The 20,453-nt window shown below is 46.1% G+C and overlaps 2 protein-coding genes across 2 annotated transcripts in view; both read right to left on the bottom strand.

Annotated features, from left to right (window-relative positions):
- The window catches only part of KCNK13 (potassium two pore domain channel subfamily K member 13), a 104,118-nt gene extending 88,206 nt beyond the window's left edge, over window positions 1–15,912 (bottom strand). The window contains exon 1 of the mRNA XM_034643313.1: window positions 15,542–15,912. Coding sequence (XP_034499204.1) covers window positions 15,542–15,881 — 340 coding nt within the window. The 5' untranslated portion in view covers window positions 15,882–15,912. The remainder of the gene's footprint in view (window positions 1–15,541) is intronic.
- Window positions 15,913–16,534: 622 nt separating this feature from the next.
- TDP1 (tyrosyl-DNA phosphodiesterase 1) overlaps window positions 16,535–20,453 on the bottom strand; it is a 103,252-nt gene continuing 99,333 nt past the window's right edge. Inside the window, exon 16 of the mRNA XM_034643311.1 lies at window positions 16,535–16,640. Within this exon, the coding sequence (XP_034499202.1) occupies window positions 16,591–16,640 (50 nt within the window). The 3' untranslated portion in view covers window positions 16,535–16,590. The remainder of the gene's footprint in view (window positions 16,641–20,453) is intronic.

The following is a 20,453-nucleotide window of genomic DNA, read 5'->3' as shown; positions in this document are numbered from 1 at the left end:
AATTGGTGATGCCCCCACCCCAACTCGTCCCAAAGTTGCCCTGAGGTCAACAATTTCAAAGCTCAACTCAGGGTCCTTTCAACTGTCTCCCCTTCGGAATCCTGTTTCTCACCCACACTGGTGCGTGTCCGGGGACGTCCTTCCTCCTGCCCTTCCTGTGTACCAAGAATCTTGGGAATTTGGGGAATTGTTCCCTTTTTTGCTTTCAGTTGCATGCCCCCCCCCACCCCCGCTGTCCCGCCCACCAGATGTGGGTGTGTAACCCTGACTTCCCCTCTGGCTAAGCGTTTGTTGTATAAACCTGACCCATGCAGGGCCCTGCAGAGCTCTGTTCAGGGGCTCTGGAAAGACAGGGTCCTTCTCCTTCTGAGGTCCTGGATGCTAAGGACCACGCCAAGCTGATGCTTCTGGGGCCAACGTCACTGCTCTGAAGCAGGCCCTGACTGACCCTCATAAGAAAAAGGAGAAGCCAAGACAGAGACAGACAGACAGACAAAATGATACCTGGTGACATCATCTAAACCCAGATCCAGCCTGTCTGAGGCGGACCTTTCAGTTAACAAATTATCAATAAATTATCTTTTCATTTTCATGAAAGATGTTTTTGTCAGAGAACTTTATCAACGACCTTAGTTTAACAAGAAATAAAAAATTGAATATTCCTTTTCATCTGCGTTATTGTCTTTTTTTGGAGACTAACATTATTACAGCCTCAGTTAAGAAGAAAAAGAAGGAGGGATGGGTGAAGGGAGGGAGGGGAAGGCAGGCCGGCCAGCCAGGCTCTGGCTGGAACAGTGGCACCTGCCAGCCCTGAAGGACCCCCAGGGTCAACTCTGCGGCGGGTTCTGCTCCCCGCCTGCCTTGGGGAGCTCCCCTGCATCCTGCCCTCACCACACTCTTCTCCATGGCCTGTTTGTGGCAAAGAGGCACTGGTTCTGAGATCTGTGTCAGGCTGTCCCCAGGGGACCTCCCACCTGCCCTTTGTCAGGCTCCTGTTTCCTCCCTGTCCTGGCCTTTAGATCCTGTGGGGACCAGCCTGGGGGCCACTTCACGGCTCTCCCTGCCTCTTCTCTCTTCTTCCAAGAGATCTGGACACTTCTGCTAGATGAATGTCTCTTTTTACTACGCGACTCTTCCCCAGTGTCTAACAGCAGGCCAGCCCCACTGTGCAGAGCTCCTGCCCTATGGCCTGACAGTCACGGCTCTTTGTGACTCGCTCATGGATTACGCTGCTGTGGCAAACACCGTTAGATGCCTCTGACATTCTTTCTCTCATTATTCCTTAGTAATTACTCTCTGGCATGTTAATAACTGGAATAATGAGCCCGTTTCCCAGCCAGTGTTGCAGCTGGGTGTGACCCTGTGACAAAGTTGTGAACAATGACTGTCAGGGAAGGATGATCCGGAATTTCTGGGAAGCCCCCTGTAGTGGACATGCTGTTTGTGCCCCGCCCAACTCCCCCTAAACTCTGGACCAGCTGTGTGTGCCCATCCCCTGGCTGCTGCAGGATTTACTGCTCACAGCTGACACCTGACAAGTGTCGGGCACTTTTAGATCCTTCCTGCCCCCAGCCATGACCAGTGACTGGTGTGGGCATATAAAACCCAGTACCTTTGCCTGAAGGTGGGACACATTCCAAGGTGTAATTCATGCTCCAGAGCTCCATAAAACAACCTCCTACTTGGCTTCTTCTCTTTCTATCTCCTCACTTCCTTTACTCTCCCACTGGCCTCTTCTGAGAGCACTACCTTGATAAATCACTTCCACCTAAATCCTTAGCCCAAAGTCTGCTTATGAGGGAAAGTGACCTAAGACATCTCTTTGAAAGAAAAGGACACGCCCTTCCTCTCCCTTCCCTTCGTCCTACTGCCTATGGTGTGGACATGATGGCCAGAGCTCCCACAGCCACGTTGAGCCCTGAGGACCAGAGACACATCTAGGGACAGCAGAGCTAAAGAGGTCTGACTCCCTGTGACATCATACAGTCTGTACCAGGCCTGAATTGCCTACATGCAATGCAGTGCCTTTCCCAGCATAGAGTAAAACCTTCTGTGCTTTACCATGGTTTTTTGGGTCTTGCAACTTGAAGCTAAACAAAATCCCTAACTGATGGACTCTCTTACTTACCAGCTGTGTGTACTTAGGAAAATTTCTCTCTCTCTGAACCTTATTTTCCCTGACTCAAAAGAGAGTTGAGAGAATGAGCAGGTCATCGTCTCTTCCCAAATAGACATTAGGCTCCACCTTCTCCAGGAAATTTGTCTTAATTAATTGAATAAGTAGTGTTGTGGTTACTTTCAGTTATCAGTTCCCAGAATTCAGTTTTCATCCATCATTCCACGACATCAAACATACCCCTGTGTGATTAAAGCACGCCTTGTACACATTTCTTTTCATAGGTGTTGGTATTAGGACACAGGGTGTTAAATAAAAGAAACTAAGTCTAAAAATACAGTAGGCTAAAAAATAGTCTAGCATGCCTCCATACCGAATACAGGAATATGACATCTGGAGCAGAAAATATCAACAGCCAGAATGAATAAAACAGAACTTAGTGAGGACAATGCTAAATGTAGCATAAATTCAGTTTAAAAAATTTAAATCCCAAAGAAAGATTTCCAGATTCCTCTGAGACTGGGAGTGGCTTAACAGGACCTATCCAGGGAAACTAAGATGAGCAAAACTGGATGAAGAAAATCTACTTTAGGAGAAAAGAGAGAATAGTTATAAATCGTCCAAAGCAAAAGCCAGAAAAGCAAAAATAAACAAATGGGACTGCATCAAACTAAAAAGCATGGGCACACGAAGGCAATGATAAAAGGCAGCCTAGTGGACAGAAGATACTTGCAAGTCACAGATCTGATATGGGGTTAATATCCAAAATATATAAAGAACTCATACAACTCAATAGCAAACAAACAGATAAATAAGCTGATTAAAAATGGGCAGAGGGGCACCTGGGTGGTGCAGTTGGTTAAGGACCTGACTCTTGGTTTCGGCTCAGGTCATGATCTCAGGGTCGTGAGATCAAGCTCCAGGTCAGGCTCTGCACTCAGCAGGGAGTCTGCTTCTCTCCCTCTCCTCTGCTCCTCCCCTACTTGCACACACTTGTGCTCTCTCTTTCTAAAAGAAATACATCTTTTTTAAAAAATGGGCAGAGGATCTGAATAGACATTTTCCCAAAAATGAGATACAGATACAGGCCAACAGGTAGGTGAACAGGTGCTTGACATCACTGACCATCGGGAAAATGCAAATCAAAACCACAACAAGAGGGGCGCCTGGGTGGCTCAGTTGGTTAAGCGTCTGCCTTCGGCTCAGTTGCGACCTCGGGGTCCTGGGGTTGAGCCCCATGTTGGGCTCCCTGCTCAGCAGGGAGTCTGCTTCTCCCTCTCTCTGCTCATGCTCTATCTGTCTTAAATAAATAAATAATAAATAAATAAATAAATAAATAAATAAATAAATAAAAACCACAACAAGATAATCTCCTCACATCTGTCAGAAGGGCTATTCTCAAAAAGACAAAAAAAAAAAAAAAAACAAGTGTCCTCGAGGATATGGAGAAAAGGGAACCCTTGTGCACTATCGAGGGGAACGTGAATGGGTACCGGCACCATGGGACACAGAACAATGGAGTTTCTCAAACAACTAAAAGTCTCGCTTTTACTTTCTCTTTGGAAGCAGAAGCAAGGCTTAAGAAAATGCAATTGGTGTTGAGTGAACGATCATCCAAAGCCTAAAGGCCCAGAGGCAGGAGAAGAAGAAATGGACTGGAAATGAAGAGGAAGGTACCGGAAAGCGATGCACTAAAGATTGCTGAAGAGAAAAAGATTATGGCTTTGGTGTGCTCTCAGCAATCAGATATGATGACACAAGTCCGGTTTCAAGGCGAAAAAAATGTAATGTGAAAAAGCGTTTCCAGAGAACAAGATATAACAACAAGGGACCTGGGAGACAAGGCCTTTGGAGGGAATGGAGCTGAACCCATGCATGCAAGACTCACTATCATTCAGGGGGAAGGGTCTTAATTTTATTTATAACCACGAAAAATAATGGCAGATATCGTTTTTATATCCCAGGAAGTTTAGATAAGCTTTCATTCTGATCACACTTTAAGTGACAAAAAGAATACCCAATGCACTGTAATAGAAGGTATGGCATTGGAAAGGGAACAGAAAAACAAGAGAAATGCAGAACAAAAAAGAATATTGCATATGAGACCCAACACCAAATGGGCCAAATTCCCCTACAAAGAGAAAAGTCTATAACTGGTTTAAAAAGAAAAAAATACAAAATGTATTAAGTGGTTTGCTTAAAAATATATTCAAACTTACAAATAAAGAAATGGTCTAAAAGTCAGCAAATATCTCCTAACATAATTCAGGAGCTTAATCATATCCATGTTTAAAAATAGATGTTAGTATATAAGGCATTAAGAGGTAAACAAAGGTATTATTAACACAAGAAAAGTTATGCAAGTGATGACATCAATAATTCTGAATTTATATGCGCCGACACACACAACCAAAATGTTATTTTGGGTGTGTTCTCTAGGTCGAGACGGTGTTCGGGGGCGATGCTCCCTATTTCTCCAAAATTCTGTAATATAAGTGAAAAGCCAGCTGAAACATATACAGATACTAGGATACAAAGAAACACTCAAAACAGAAAACAGAATTCTGGAAAATGCACATTCTCAAATCACCATGTGATAATTTTAGAAATAAATCCAATCATAATTATATAGCCAACAACACAAAACCATTTAAAAAGCAATCTTTTTGAATAACATTTGAGCTGAGTTAGAGCTAAACAAAGAATGGATGAGAATATTTGTCTCAACCACAGAGGGACCTGGGTTGATGAGAAACCATAGAAAAAATTGCCAGTAAAAATGAGCATATTTGGCTATATAAAAATCTTTTGTACATGCCCCTCAAAAATGCAATAGTCAATAAAAAGACAGCAGAACAAGATAAACATTTGGGGCATATATAAATAAATACATATAACAGAGATAAAAACTCAGGGCCTCAGGATAGCCCTTTAAGATACCACAGAGAACCCCATGGGCTCCTTGGAGCACAGTTTGAAAACCACTGCCTTGGCTGATCTGTAAGGTCAATGCCTCGTGATCTTTATCAGATGCTTAACACGAGGGAAGACCCAAGACACACAAAACCTTGGTGTGAACAGGCCAAGAGCTCACAGGCAGAGTCAGGAAGTGATTTCTGGATCAAATGTGTTGGAATCAGAGATGAAAGTCCTGGGGGCCGGCACATTCTAGGCGCATCGGTTGTCAAGGTGATGGGAGGAAGGCTGCATAAGATACTGCAAGGAGATATAAGTTTCCCTTGACATGGACTCCCAGGAGGTGGGCAGACATCACCCAAACCTTTTACCCATGGAGCCACAGATACCACAATATCACAAACATCCCCTGAGATTCTGCTCGCCAGACCATTTCTGTCTTCTTATACGATCCCTAGTCACCCAAGGACCACCGCAACTGAAAAAGGGGTCACAGGCCCATCAGCTGTTCTTCCCACAACAAGGACCCCAAGGAAGAAATGGGAGCCTCCAGGCTTCTTCCAGCTGGTTAACTTCAGACACAGCATGAAAGCTCCCTGGGCCCCAGGATCCTAGTCTAGCACATGAGAATATTAATAGTAATCACCCTCACGGGGCTCTTATAAGAAACATATGCAAAGATGTGTGCTGTATTTAACCCATGGTAAGCGCTCAATACATTTCATAAACTTTATTACACACAAGAGTTAAAAAAAAAAAAAACCCCAAATCCAACAATTTGAGGATAAACTATGCTACATTAATAGGAACACATGAAATTCCTGGGAAAGTGTATAGGAAATAATGTAAAAGGAAAGAAACAAACTGAACAGCATATCCTGATAGATTACAACACCTAAGTGTAGACATGAGGATCCGAGGAGTTAAGAGAATATAAGTGCCCCAGGTCCTTTTAGAAATTAGTGCGTGCATAGTGAAACAGCTAATATGCTAGTTCCCCTCCCCCCTGCCCCGGTGCTGATCAAACGTCCTGCACAAACAGGCACACAAATGAACTGTAAAAATCAAGATTTTTGCTAATGACCAAGAAAGGTAAAGAACTTCTTGTCTTTTTTGCTCCCAAAGGAAAAGCAGCCGAGGCTCACGGAGGGTCAAAATTCTACCTGGGAGGCTCAAACTCGAGTTAAGCTATCATCAGACCTGCCTGGCCAGGCTGATGCTGTTTTACAGTTAGAATCTGAATGCTTGTGGGAACACAGGCCCCACTGTCCCCAACATCCCACACCCCAAGTTAGACTTGTGTCATTCATGGCCTGACCCGTGGGTTCACCTACCACAGGGCTTCCCCGTAAGGAGGGGGTGATGGAGAGAAGAGATGTCAGAGGTGGATCGGAGAATGGGGCCAACAGAATCTGGCACTTAGGCTTCCAAAGATGGCTCTCTGGCCCAAGGAAGATGCAGGGGGAATGCTACAGGTGCAACATCTCAGAAAAGTGATATGATGTTTAGCAATTCAGACAAACTGAACTGAAGGAGGCAGAAGGCTGCAGGGTAAAGGGAGAGCCGCTTAGTGATGGAGACACCTCCCGACGAGATGCGTTGCCCCACTGTCCTCATTGGGCTGTGTGCTGCCGGCTCTGAACACGGTGATGTCAGGCTGAGAATGTCCCCTTGTGTAAAACCATTAATGTGCTATGATCATAACCTTGCCCTGCTCTTCTCACCACCCCCCTGTGGGATGGCACTGCTGCTTGCTGGGCCGGTCCCCAGGGCTATCCTTCACTGGGGAGAGAGCAGGTAACACGCTGAATGAGAAAAAGCTAAAACAAGTTGGAGAGGTGAAGTCACTTGTGATGACAGAGAACAGACAGAGATGGGGGAGGGGATGCAGAGGGGCAGACACACTGAGAGGATCTGAGATAAGAGACTCCAGAACTCCTTTAAGATATATGACACTAGGAGAGGAGAAGAGAACATTCCTCTGTGTTATAAATGGGAGCCTCTCGGATTCTTTAGAAATATGAAAGCAAAAATTAAATTTACTTTCTCATTACTTTGGGCTAATGGACCATGCTTCTTTGAATGAAACACCATCCTTAGCACCCCAAGGGGCGCAAGAATTATTTGGGTTACATTCATGCCAAATCTCTCCTTTATGGAGAAAGGTATGGGGGGTGGCAGGGAGAGAACAGAATGGCTTTTAGGATAAAAGAGGAGGAAAGCACCATGTTTCCTAAGAGAAGAATTTAATGAAACAATCTGAGTAAGTATGTGGACTAGCTGGCGTGCTGGACAGCGGAGAGTAGAGGGGTGTCCTGCGATGGAATTGTAAATTCCAGATACGGAAATTTTCCGAGAAGGAAACAAATGATTGAACAAGCCCAGGGTTCACAGGATGGACAGCGTGAGCTTCCTCATGCAATTTCAGAAGATAGATCCCAAAAGAGATGGCCCTCTCACCTGATCCTGGGGGAATGCAAATGCCTACAGGTCACTCTCTGTGCCGTCTCTTTCCCCATGACCATGCGGCATCGCTCCTTAAATATAATCTCACAGTGCACCGTCATTGTTCACATGAGACAATATGGGGAAGTGTTTTAAAAACTACTGCTATGATGGGGGGTGTGGCAGCACTTGGAAAAATACTGAACAGAAACTCGTGTTCTTATAAGATCTGGATGGAAAGTTATTTTTTAAACACAAACACAAACAATGGAAGACATCGCAAGAAAAAGACCGGAATACAAAACTGCACAGAAATTTGTAATGTTCCTAAATCTCATAAATGCTGAACGGAAGACAAAAATGCATGGAAAGTATGGCCCAACCATGACAAAGGGCCCAAATCCTTAAAATACAATGATTAACACAATATTCCCTTGCTCCCGATAGCAAAACGGGGGAAGGATTAGCTAGCTGACACAGGAAAGATGTACTGTAAGTGTGTGGGGTTTTTAAAAAAGATTTTATTTATTTATTTGAGAGGGAGGAAGGGAGAGAGAGAAAGAGAGAGCACACAAGCAGGGGGAGAGGCAGAGGGAGAGAGAGAAGCAGACTCCCCACTAAGCAGGGAGCCTGATGCGGGGCTCAATTCCAGGACCCTGAGATCATGATCTGAGCTGAAGGCAGACGCTTAACCGACTGAGCCACCCAGGTGCCCCAAACTATAAGTGCTTCTAATAAGTAGTTGAAATTAATCAACTTTAGTATAAATCCAAGAAATTCTAATTATGAGATTCATTTTTACCTAATTACAACATATGCTCGTGTCATATGGTTATATGGAAAACAATCAGATACAAAATATGATCTATTTTATGATCTATTCCTGTGACTTTAAGATGTACTTTTCCCCAACATTTTAGTATCTTGAAATTGGGGTGCTCTCACGACGGCTAGCATGTCAAAATTTAATTGGCGGCATCCTTAATGGTACGTAAAATAAGGAAGCATCTTACATTCAATTAAATAGCACTTGAGGTATAATGTAATATACACCAAAATATTAACAGTGATTCTTGTTGGATGGTGGAATTGTGGGTGATTTCTACTTTCTTTTTTATACTTTCCCATATATTTCCAGTCTTCTCAAATTAATATGTATTTCTTTTATCATCAGACAGTAAACAAAACAAAACCTGGTTCTAATCTTGATTTTGCCATTTTATAGCGAAGTCCTGATATGGCCCTGGTAAGTTAACTATGCTTTCTGTCCTCAGTTTCCTTATCTTCAAAATGGATCAATAACTTCTCTGCCTACCTCATAAGGTTTGTGCACAAATGCTTTGTAAAATATGAAGTGCCTAGTTGATGTGTGATTTAAATCTTGACACATGTATGAGCCCATGAACATGTGATACCCATTAATGTACTTATCAGATGTTTTTATTCTTTCTCAATGCCTGTTCATGATGTCAGTGTAGTATACTGTAGAATGGTGATTTCCAATATTTTGTTTGAATTTGATATAATTTGATTTCATAAGCTCTTTCCTCAACTTTGTTCCCATGGAGGAAAAAACAGATTTCAAAAACAATATTCAGTTTAGCACCACATAGATTTGCACGCTGACCAGGCCAAATCATATGCTCGTCAGCCCAGCTCCTGAGCCCCACGAGCCTTTGAGCCTTGTAGAATCCCGAGGCACAAGTGCTAATCACAAGTCACACCCAGGGCCAAAAAGGGGTGCCAGCATAATTACTTCTGTTCAATTAAAAGGAACACAACTGCTGCGGCCCAGTCTGGAAATCTACCTTGAGGATTACGCCACGGAGGTGTGGCGGCTCTCTGTCCGAGCCTCTCTGATCGACACGAGCCACGGTCCCCTTCTTAGCCCAATCCCAGTGCACCCCTCCATCTGGTTAGGCTGCCCTTGCCTAAATCAACTTGCTCCTCGTGTACTTAATGACCAGCTGGAGAGGAGGTCCACCAAGACAAGAGATGAGCACATCTCACCTCCCCTCCACTCCAGCCTGGCCACCATTTGTCTATGTTCTAGAGCACAGGGGGCCTTGCCCTCGTCAGCAACATCCCAAACAGCTTTGACGTGCCTCTGACTCACCTGGGTGTTTTGTTAAAGAACAGATTCTAACTCAGTTGGTCTGGGGTTGGCCTGAGATTCTGCATTTCTAACAAGGTCCAAGGTGATGCTGACACCATGGCTTCATCAACCACTCCGAATAGCAAGGATCTCCACGGTCTCCAACGCTATACCCACTCCCATCACACATGCCTCAGTGCGCTCCCCGGACTGCCTACCACAGAGCCGCCTGGGGGAGCTTCTCAGAATGCAGATTTACTGCATCAGGATCTCTGAAAGGGGGGCCCAAATGCCTACATTTGAACAAGCACCATACTCCCCTCAGGTGAGTTCTTGTAGACACTGAAGCCTGGGAACTGCCAGCAGAGAATTCTAAGCATCCTTCCTGGACCACAGCACTGGGAGCTGCATGGTTTCCAAGTTCGGCAGAGCGGCTTTTACTGAATGGCAGCTTGCACTGAGGGACGCGATGCTATGCAGGAGCGCACAGCTCTCTTTCATAGTTATGGCCTAGATGCTGTGGAGAAGATTACTCATCATCTTACGTACTCCCATTCATAACAATCTGTAGGAAAAATTTCATTCCAGTCTGAAAAAGTCGGGTGTTTTCCAAACAGGCATCCTGGATAAGAGGGACCATTTAATGGTTGTCCTTGCCCCTTTATTTCGACAACTGGAAACTCAGCCAAATCTGGGGCTCACTTTTGGCCATTAAGCAGGTCCTTTTGACGTAAACCTCTGTGTATTGACAATACGTGGCTGGGGCGCCTGGGTGGCTCAGTCAGTTAAGTGCCTGTCTCTTGATCTCTGCTCAGGTCTTGATCACAGGGCGGGGAGTCTACTTAAAGTATAATTAAAATTTTTTTAAAAACCCCAAATCCAATATGTGGCTTAACTGAACTATCCCAGTCACGGTTTCTCATCTCCTCCATGTCTTAAATCCATAACTATCCATTTCTAGTGCCTTGTACATATGCATGTGTAGTAGGCATCTGAGCTGTTCACCAGTATCGAGCCTTATCCACTTCTGGACTCAGGGGAGCAGTGTGGTTGTCCTTGAAGTTGGGTGTGGCCATGTGACTTGGTTTGGTCAATGGAATGTGTGTGGAGGTGACGCGGGTCCCTTCCAGGGGATGGCAGCTGGTCCTCCACACTTCAGCCCTTCCTGGGAAGTCCTGGAAACATGAGCTTATGAAGAGGAGTCACAACATGAAAGCAGCCTGAACAGGGGACCAACAAAGGAGACAACTGCCCTAGGGAGTCACCGCACACACCACAGTGAGTTTGGTGAGAGTACGAAGTAAGCCCCCGATGTGTTAAGTTACTGAGATTTGGGGGTAACCTAAAGCCTAAGCCTACCTTGACCATATCATATGCAAATGACCTCAAGTCCTTTTTGGAGAGACCCTGAGTTATAAATACACAGGCCGATACAGAAAAAGACTCCTAACAAAAGCCTATTTGAGGGAAAGGATACTTAGAGAAGATTATTTATAGGATATACTACCAACCTACTTCTCTGAGTACTTCCAAATTGATTCTCATTTCAATCTGATCACCAGCCTCTTTCAGAATCAGCATCCCTGACTTGTGTGTTCATATTTTGCTCTTCTTAAATTATGGCAAAAGAGACATAATATTTACCACTGTAACCATTCTTAAGTATAATTCAATGGCATTAAATACATCCATTCTGTTGTTTAACCATCACCACTATGCACACCCAAAACTTTGTATTATCCCCAACAAAAAGGCCATAGCCATAAAACAACCCTTCTCCTCTCCCCCCAATCCCTGGTAACTTCTGTTCTAGCTTCCATTCCTCTGGAATTTGTCTATTCTAGGTACCTCATATAAGTGGAATTATATAATATTTGTCCTTCTGTGTCTGGCTTATTTCATTAAGTATAATGCTTTCAAGGTCCATCCATGCTGTAGCATACATCAAAATGCCATTTTTTTTATGGCTCAGCAGTACTCCATTGTACATATCTACCACTTTGTGTTTATCCATCCATCTGTTGACGAACACTTGGGTTGTTTCCACCTTTTGGCTATTATGAATAACACTGCAACAAACATGGGTGCCCAGTATCTGAGAATCTGCTTTCAATTCTTTTGAATAAATGCCCTAGGGGTGGAATTGCTGGGTCATACGGTAGTTCTCTGTTTAGCCTTTTGAGAAACTGCCTGTTTTTCATTCTGCTTTTATTTTATTCATTAAGTTTTTATTTAAATTCAAATTAGTTCACAGATAGTGTATTATTAGTTTTAAGGCAGAATTTAGTTCTGCTCTGACTTTTAAATCAAAGATCTCAGACAACAGGTGCATGAAATTCTCCAATTGCATTTTCAGGAAAATGTCATTTGTGAACATCACACACTATCCTATGCAATGCTTCCTATGCAAATTCCCAAGGGGAAACTTTTTTGAGGGTTAGGAACTGGGATGCGGTTGATGCTTCCCTTTTCTGATAAGGATTCCAGTATGGGTCCTGACTCTGCCATGGGGCTTGCAACCAAATTTCAAGCTTGAATAGTTCTTGCTGATACCCCACTCACACCCTTTAGGACCCCCTTTACCATTTCTGGGCACACTGGCCTGACTTCAGATGGCCAGTGCCTATATTTTTGTCAGAGGACTGCCCTTGGCTGTCCATGAAAAAAAAATCAGGCCAGAAGTACAGTTTTCCCCCATTATCTGTGAGTTTTCTTTATGCCACTTTGCTTTTATGAAAGACCTACATTAGTACGCGTAATTGCTAACTGAAAGAAATCGGAGGATTTTTACTTTTAGGAAATGGTACTTGCTTCATGCTTTCACGCTGTTTCAGTTTACAACAGTCTGCTTTCAGATGGCGGGGGAAATCTGTACCTGGGAATTATACTTGTGCTTCCCCTGTTCTCCAAGCAGCTTTGAACCAACTCCTGACAGGTGTGGGTGTATAAATGCCCCAGCCCCCTTACTTAGGATAATTCTGGGTCATGAGCTTTGCATTGTTTCAAGCTTCCACTTGGGCGTAAGTACCAGTTGCCCACTACAGTTCCTGCCGAATAGCAGACCCCATGGTGACTTACTTCCCTTTCTGTATCATTTCCTCCCTCCCTTGCCTGAATCCCTTGCACCTGCCAATCAACACAAATTCTTGGCTCAGTGTCTGCTTCGGAAGGAACCTGAACTAAGACAAAGCTCCTCTCTAGCAACTTCCTAGATCTGTTTGCTTTCCATATTTCTGTTCTTCTTTTTCCTTGTTCTGAAGTTTTATTTACATGTTTTTCATTGTTTCACCATATGCTTTCTTGTTGTCTGTTACTTCAAAGTCTTTGCCGAATAAAGCAGAGTGGAACTATTTTAGATGAAAAACATCATGCAATTGTTACAGCTAAAATACGAGATGAAAGGTTTATTGAATATGATCCCAATTTTAAAAAATATGTATGTACATATGTGTGTGCATAGAAAAAAAACAATAGAAAGAAATGCACCAGAAGGTTAACAATGATTAACTTGGGATGATGTCACTGCAGATGGCTTAACTTTTTTCTTCTTCATACATTATTTTACAAAGAACGTGAAGCTTTAGCATCCTTGTTTATAAAATGAGGATAATCATACCTACCTCATGGAGTTGTGTTGATGGAAATTAAGTGTAAGTGTAATTAGCTGCATCGCATATTCACATAATAATCACAGTATGTGCCTAATATGTACCCTAATAAAGGGGAGTGAGTGCCGTAATTACAACAGCAATTAATGAAACAATTTAAAAGGAAATGTTAGCATTGAGAAAGTAAAAATAAGCCTGTGCTTTGTACTTTGTAAAGAACATTCACTTCCATGAGCTCAGTATCCCTCGAGAACCCTGCAAGAGGAGCAGGCTTAGAGGGAGGGAGTGGGCAGGAGACAGAATATTTACTGAACAGCAAACGCGTGCCAATGCCAAGGTGTCCGACAGATCCCCCGACATCTCAGGTGAGAAGGATGGGGTTCAGAATGGTTAAGAAACTTGCCCAAGCTATGGACACAGGGCCAATAGCTCCAACTCCAGATTCTCAGTCCAGGATTCCTTCCCTTCTGACAGGCGACATTATTGCATTTGTGCCTCAAAAGCCCCTATTCCTACCTGCCCACCCATCCAAGACATTCTCCGTTCCTAAGGCACCAACGTCCACCAGTCAATACATACAAGTGGCTGCTTCCTACCTCCATGTCCACGGGGAGGGCCAAGGGGTTGCTTGTGGTGGGGAAGAGGATTTAGCTCCCCAAATCTCCCACCAAGACCACCCCCAAATGAATAATCAGTCTGAATAAAAACATTGTACTCGCGATGCAGACACAGAGTCAAGGTCAGCTCCACAGCAACACTTCTCAATCAGGCTGTTCACCCCAAGTCCTCCCTACACAGAAATTCCAGAACTGTCTTCACAAAAGAGTTGATACAGGGGGGGATTTAGGGAATTCTGCTAAGAGAGCCCACAGAGACTGTGGGCTGGGAGAAAGAACCGTGATGGGCATCGCTCCCTCTCTATCCCCCTCAGGGCCTCCTGTTCTAATCACCATAGAGAATGCTGAGAGAGCTTTTTTTGCTGCCTCATAGTTTTGGTGTCATAACGGCCCACTGATGAGCAGGGACCGGTATGGAATGGGATGGGGGTGGTGAGCTGGACAGTGTAGCACAAAGTGCTTCTGAGAGAGCCCGTGTGTCCCTAACCGTGCCAATCCTCTCCGCCCTGCCTCCTACTCACCAGCTGAAGCCCTGGGCTTCTAGACTAACCTTGGGAAATCTTTCTGGACTAATTCTCCTGGCAGAATGTCAACCTAAGACAGCCATGCGTGGGAGCTTCAAGCAAGTTTGCCTTGTCACCCTGCCTCACTGACAAGCTCTCCTCCCAAGCACAGGGGCCGGGGCTGAGAGCACCTGCTGTGCCCTGAGGGCCCTGCTGCAGTTCCTGGGCTCTGGCAGCTGGCAGCTACTCCCTTTCTGGGTTGTCTTTCAAAGCCCCTCCTCCGCTACAGCTCTCTCCTTCCCTCAGAATTTCTACAGTGTCTTCCCCAACCCCCTTCTCACTTGATTATGCTTCAGAGAGGAGCAGTCTTTAGAGGTGTAGTACAAACACTCCCAATGTTTTCCAAATAAAGGTATAATCGACCATAGCTGTGCTGTCCACACTCTTGGTCAAAAACTCCCAATGGCTCCCAGTTGCCTCTAGGTAAGTTCCAGCTCCTTAGTTTGGCAGTATATGTGCCCCTTCATGCCCTGAGCCCGGAGACCTTCCTAGCCTTCCCTCCACTACTCCATCTAGATCAGGTAGCTCATGGGGCACCCCCAAATGAAATTCTACTCTAGAGTGTAAAACACGTTAGTCCCCAAACCATACCTAACACTAACTGGTTCAACCCAAAGGTCAACCCCCTTTCTTCCTGGTAGGAAACCGTTTCCATCCTTATTAGCACTTTTGCCTCCCTACTTCCAATTTGATATTCAATCTGATTTTTCTTTCTGTAAGTTTGAAGTCATGGACGGTCTTAAAATTCGCGCCTTGCCCTCTAACCATTGCCTCATGCGTGGTATTGGGTCAATACATCTTTGTTGGTTTGTAAGCTTTCTCCCTGAAGTTTCACGAACTCAAGCTCTGTCTCCTGACCTAGCCTGAAAATCCTCCAGAGCAATTTAAGGCTCGTTCAGATCCCCCTAGCGCTGTGCTAACAAGCAGGCCCTGACTCAGGAATCCAGGGAGAGGCCGAGTCGGCATTTAGAAGGAGCTCCCAGGTGATGCGGATGCAGCTGCTCCGTGGACCACGCTTAGAAAAGCAGGGAGGCAGTACCACCTGTTGACGAGGCAACAGTTCACATCTGTGCAGCCGGGCTGAGCGCGGAGGTGGAGGGACGCAAGACTGAGAAGCGGCCCGCCAGCAAGATGCCAGCGGGGCCGGCCGCCCCCTTCGCCCCCCAGCGGCGCCCCCTTACCTATGGTGGACACGACGGTGCCCACGAAGTAGAAGGCGCCGGTGAAGTCCCAGCGCGGGCGGGCGCTGTCCACGCGGATGCCGGCCTCGGTGGCCTCCTCGTAGTGGCGAAGGAAGCCGCGCAGCTCGTCGCGGCTCAGGTTGTGGCGGCGGCTGAAGTTGGCCAGGCGCTCCTCCCAGCGCTGCTTGGCCTGGCGCTCGTGCGCCAGCTCCAGCGCCGAGAAGACGGCGGCGCCGCCCAGCAGGTAGAGCACGATGAGCGCGGCGAGCAGCAGGAAGCGCGCGTTGTCCTCGTTCAGGTAGCCCGGGCCGCAGCTGCAGCCGCAACCCCGGCCGGCCATGGCTGCGCCCCCGGGGGCAACCGTACGCTGGAGGGCGGTGGCCACCGGCCGACTCTGGCCCAGGCCCCCTCCCCCGGGGGTCGCGGCTCAACCCGCCCCCGGACGTCCGACGGCCGGCTCGTCCATGACCGCTGGACGCTCCCCCAGGCAGCGCGGCTCCCCAGGCCGCCGCCTCGACCGCTCCCGCGGCGCCAGCTCCCCACGTCCGCCTCGACTCGTGGTTTCAAATCCGCTTTGTCGCCGCCGTCTCCACCCGCCTTGGAGTTCTCCTAAATGCTCAAGGTCCGAGGGACCGGGAGAAGAGTCCGCTGCTTCTTGGCACCAGCATGCGAGCTATGTTTCCACCCCGATGCCCTCCCTGCTCTGCTCAGATTGGGGAGGGGGCGTGGCGCGTCCTCAGCGCAGATTGGGGCGGACTTGAATTTCCCCCGAAGCAAAGGTCTTCCGGCCTCGGAAGCTGACGGGTTAGAGGAGCCGGCGGGCTCCGTCTCTTTGACCAGCGCTTCTCAAGCCGCCGTCGGCTAGGACGCGGGGTGTCGGTGTGCTGGCGCTGGTGGTGCCTCCCCAGATGGATCCGCGGTGCTGCGTGCCAGTCGCGCGGAGCCTCAGGCCTCTGGGGTTACCCACCCGGCTGCCGGGGTGTAGAGGCTGGAGCGGGTCCCGGGCAGGCGCACCCCGAGGGACTGCGCGGAGACGGGTCTATGGGTTCCTACCTCGCTCCCGGCCCCCACGCTGCGCTGCATCCGGCGGACGGATCGGCTGGAGGAGGAGACCAGAAAGGGAGATTGGAATGGGGGAACGAGGGAAGTTAGGGGAATCTCTCCCGGGCAGCCTCCCTCGCCTTGCCCCGACCAGAGCGCCCTTGGCCTCTGTGTCCAGAGCGGGGGCGTCTTCCGATCCCACGCGCCGGCTGTGCCGGTGCGACGCGCGCGTCCCTAGCCAGTCCCAGTTCCCGGAGAAGTGGCCGAGGACCGGGGGCTGGAGAGTTCCATCTTCTCCATTGCGGCTTGGCCGCCTCAGTGTGCTCCAGGGATTTTGTGCTGCCAGGACACAGCGCAGGGTGCTTTCCCCCCACCCGGTGCAGAACAGAGGCCAGGCTCCCCAGCAAATGGCCAGGGACTCCCTCCCCAAGACCTCGCCTTTCAGGGGGCGCTGGCGCAGCCTCTGAGCTCGGGCTCTCACCTCCGGGAGAGACCCCTCCGCGCCGCTCTGTCAGGACTGTCCCCAGGTCCCCTCCTCGCCGCGGCCCCGCTCTGCAGAACGGCGGTGGGAGCAGAGCTCTCAGGGCTCTGCCCTGCCTGGCTTGAGCGCTCCGAAGCCGCAACAGGTGGAGCCTCTTGGCTGCCAGCGGCAGCGACTCCACCCGGTTCCTAGCCTGCCGGCCGCGCGGCGCCGCTCCCAGCGCTATTCTCCGCCTGCAGAAGCAGTCTCTCGGCTGGCCCACCTGGGGGCTGCAGCGCTCCCACCTCGGGCGCTCAGATCCCGGGGAAGTGGGTGCTGTAGAGGCAGGTTGGATACTTAGCGGGCTTGGGTGGGCCCCTCCGGGGCCAGAAGAGGGCGCTCCGTCTCCTCCAGACACCGGCCCCCACCTGTGTACGCAGCCGCACAGGGCCCCTCCGGAATCACCAGCCCCTAGCATGTAGGAGTGAATATGGATACATAAAGGAATGGACGCGTAGGCCCTTCAAACTAAGTAGAAGTTCCCAGCCTTCCGACAGAGTAGTCGCAGGCTCAGAGCCCACCCACCACCTGCTCACACTCGCCAGGAGCAAAGCATAAAGAAACACAGAGCTCTGAATGCCAGTACATGTGCCCTCCCCTCAGCTCCGTTACCTACTACTGAATGCCCCTGTTTTATCGAACTTACGCGGGGGTAAGGGCTTTAGGTGGTAGTGCATTTGGAGACACATGTATACAACCAGGGTAAGTCCAGCAATTACTCCCCTCCCCCATTTTAGTATGAAAATTTTCAAACGTAAAGTTGAAAGAATTCTAAATATATACTCACCACCTAGATTCTACAATGAACATTTTCCTCTTCTTGCTCTATTACATACTTATCCATTCCTGTTTCCCATCTTATTTGGGTGCCTTTCAAAGTAGGCTGTAGACAGCATAAAGAAACAGAGCTCTGGAGTCCAGATATTTTTTTTTCTTTTGGAGTAAAACTTACAGCGAAATGCACAAATCTTAAGTGTGCCATTAGACGCGTTCTGACAAATGCATACACCTGTGTAAATTAAACCCCTACCTATCCAACCTATCAACCAAATATCACCAACAGGTTAGTGTTCCTCGTATCTTCGTCAGCAAACCCCCACCCACATTCCTTCAGAGGAAATCACTGTTCTGATTTTTTCCCTACCAGCAACTGGTTTTGCCTTTATAGAACTTAGTTTTGCTTGTTCTATATCTTCATATAAATGGAATTCTACCATTCTATACTTTTGTGTAAAGCGTTTTTTGAGATCTATCCGTGATCTATGTTTTGGTCATTTATTCCTTTTTATTGCTAATTTTAATTGTTTGAATATTCATTCTCCTATTGATAGAAACCAGGGCTGTTAGAATTTTTTGGCAATCATTAAACTGTTAGGAATATTCTTGTACAAATTTTTGTGGATTTGTTTTCATATCTCCAGTAAATACCTAGCAGTGGAACTGCTGGGTCATAGGGGAGATGGTGTATTTAGTTTTATATGAAATGCTTAACATTTTTCCAGAGTATAGCTAGTTGTACCAACCAACAATGGACAATAGTTCCATAACCTTGTAGACATTTGGCAGTATCATTGTGATTAAAAAAATTTTTTTTAATTTTTAAAAGATTATTTATTTGAGAGAACAAGCAGCGGGGAGGGGCAGAGGGAGTGGGAGAAGCAGACTCCCCAAGGAGCAGAGAGCCAGATGTGAGGCTCTAATCCCTGGGCCCTGAGATTATGACCTGAGCGGAAGGCAGACTAATGAACTAATTTGGTTCTTGCAACCTTAGTAAATTCACTTGTAGTTAATTAATTGCTTTAGGATTTTCTGTATAATTATGCCATTTGAAATAGAGTTTTGCTTCTTCCTGACATCTATTTATTTTTCTTACTGCAACGTTTTAGGACTTCAGTATAATGGTGAATAGACGAGGTGGAAGCAATCTTTGTCTTGTTCATGATCTTAAGGGAAAACCTCCAGTTTTTCACTGTTAAATATATTAACTGTGGGTTTTTCATAGATACTCTTTATCAGGTTAAGTTTCCTTTAATTTCTAGTTTTCTGAGAGTTATTTTTAAAATCATAAATGAGTGCATGTTGCCAAATGCTTTCTCTGCATCTTTTGCAATGATCTTATAGTCTCCTTTACTCTGTTAACGTATTGAATTTCATTCATTGCTTTTCTAATTTTAGCCAACTTTGCATTTCTGGGATAAATTCTACTCGGGGTCCCTACTCTTATTTTCACTCTTCTACTTGTTTTGTGTTTCCTTTGCTTCTTTCCCCTAGCTGCTTATGGTGGACACTTAAGTCACTGATTCTAAATGTTTCCTCTTTTCTAACGTTAGCATTTTAAAGCTTTATTTCCCTGTTTTCCCTGTGCTAGCTGCATCCTAAAAATTTCAGGATGTTGTATTTTCATATCATTTTGCTCAAAATATTTTCTGTATTTTTCTTCGACCCATGAATTATTTAGAAGTGTGTTGCTTAATTTCCAAATATCTGGTTTTTTAAGACAAATCATTTATTTCTAATATTTTCACTGCGCTCAGAGAACTATATTCAATGTGTTTCAATCTTTCTAAATTTGGGACGTATTTTACGGTCCGGCATATGATCTATCTTCGTGAACATACCATATGCACTTGAATATGTATTCTGCAGTTGTTGGGTGTAGTGTAGACTCTATAAGTGTTAATTAGGTCAAGGTACTTGACAGTGTTTTTAAGATCTTCTGTCTTTACTGATGTTTATTCTAGTTATTCTATTGACTGGTGAGAGAAGAGTGTTAAAATCACCAACCATAAGGTACCTGTGGCTCAGTTGGTTAAGCCTCTGACTTCAGCTCAAGTCATGATCTCAGGGTCCTGGGATGGAGCCCTGCCTCAGACTCCCTGCTCAGTAGAGGGTCTGCTTATCCCTCGCCCCTCCCCCCCTTGTGCTCTCTCTCTCAAATGAATAAATTTTTAAAAATCTTTAAAAATCACAAACCATGATTATGGAATTGTCTACTTATGTCAATTTTTGTTTCATAGACTTTGAAGCTCTGTTATTAAGTTCAAGCATTTATGATTATTACATCTTCCCAATGTAGTAACCCTTTTATTTTTATGAAATGTCTTTATCTCTGGTAATACCCTTTACATTCAAGTTTATTTTATCTGGTATTAATCTAGTCACCATAGGCTTTTATACTTAACATTTGCATGGTATCTTTTTCATTTACTTTAAGCCTGTGTCTTTATGTATTTAAAGTGGATGCGAAGTAAGTCAAGCAGAGCTAAGTGAAATAAATCAAGCAGAGAAAGACAATTATCAGATGGTTTCACTCATTTATGGAACGTAAGAAGTAGGAAGATCAGCAGGAGA

This window comes from Ailuropoda melanoleuca, chromosome 14 (genome assembly GCF_002007445.2).
Source record: "Ailuropoda melanoleuca isolate Jingjing chromosome 14, ASM200744v2, whole genome shotgun sequence".
NCBI classification, from domain to species: Eukaryota; Metazoa; Chordata; class Mammalia; order Carnivora; family Ursidae; genus Ailuropoda; species Ailuropoda melanoleuca.
This window is presented reverse-complemented; position numbering and strand designations above follow the sequence as displayed.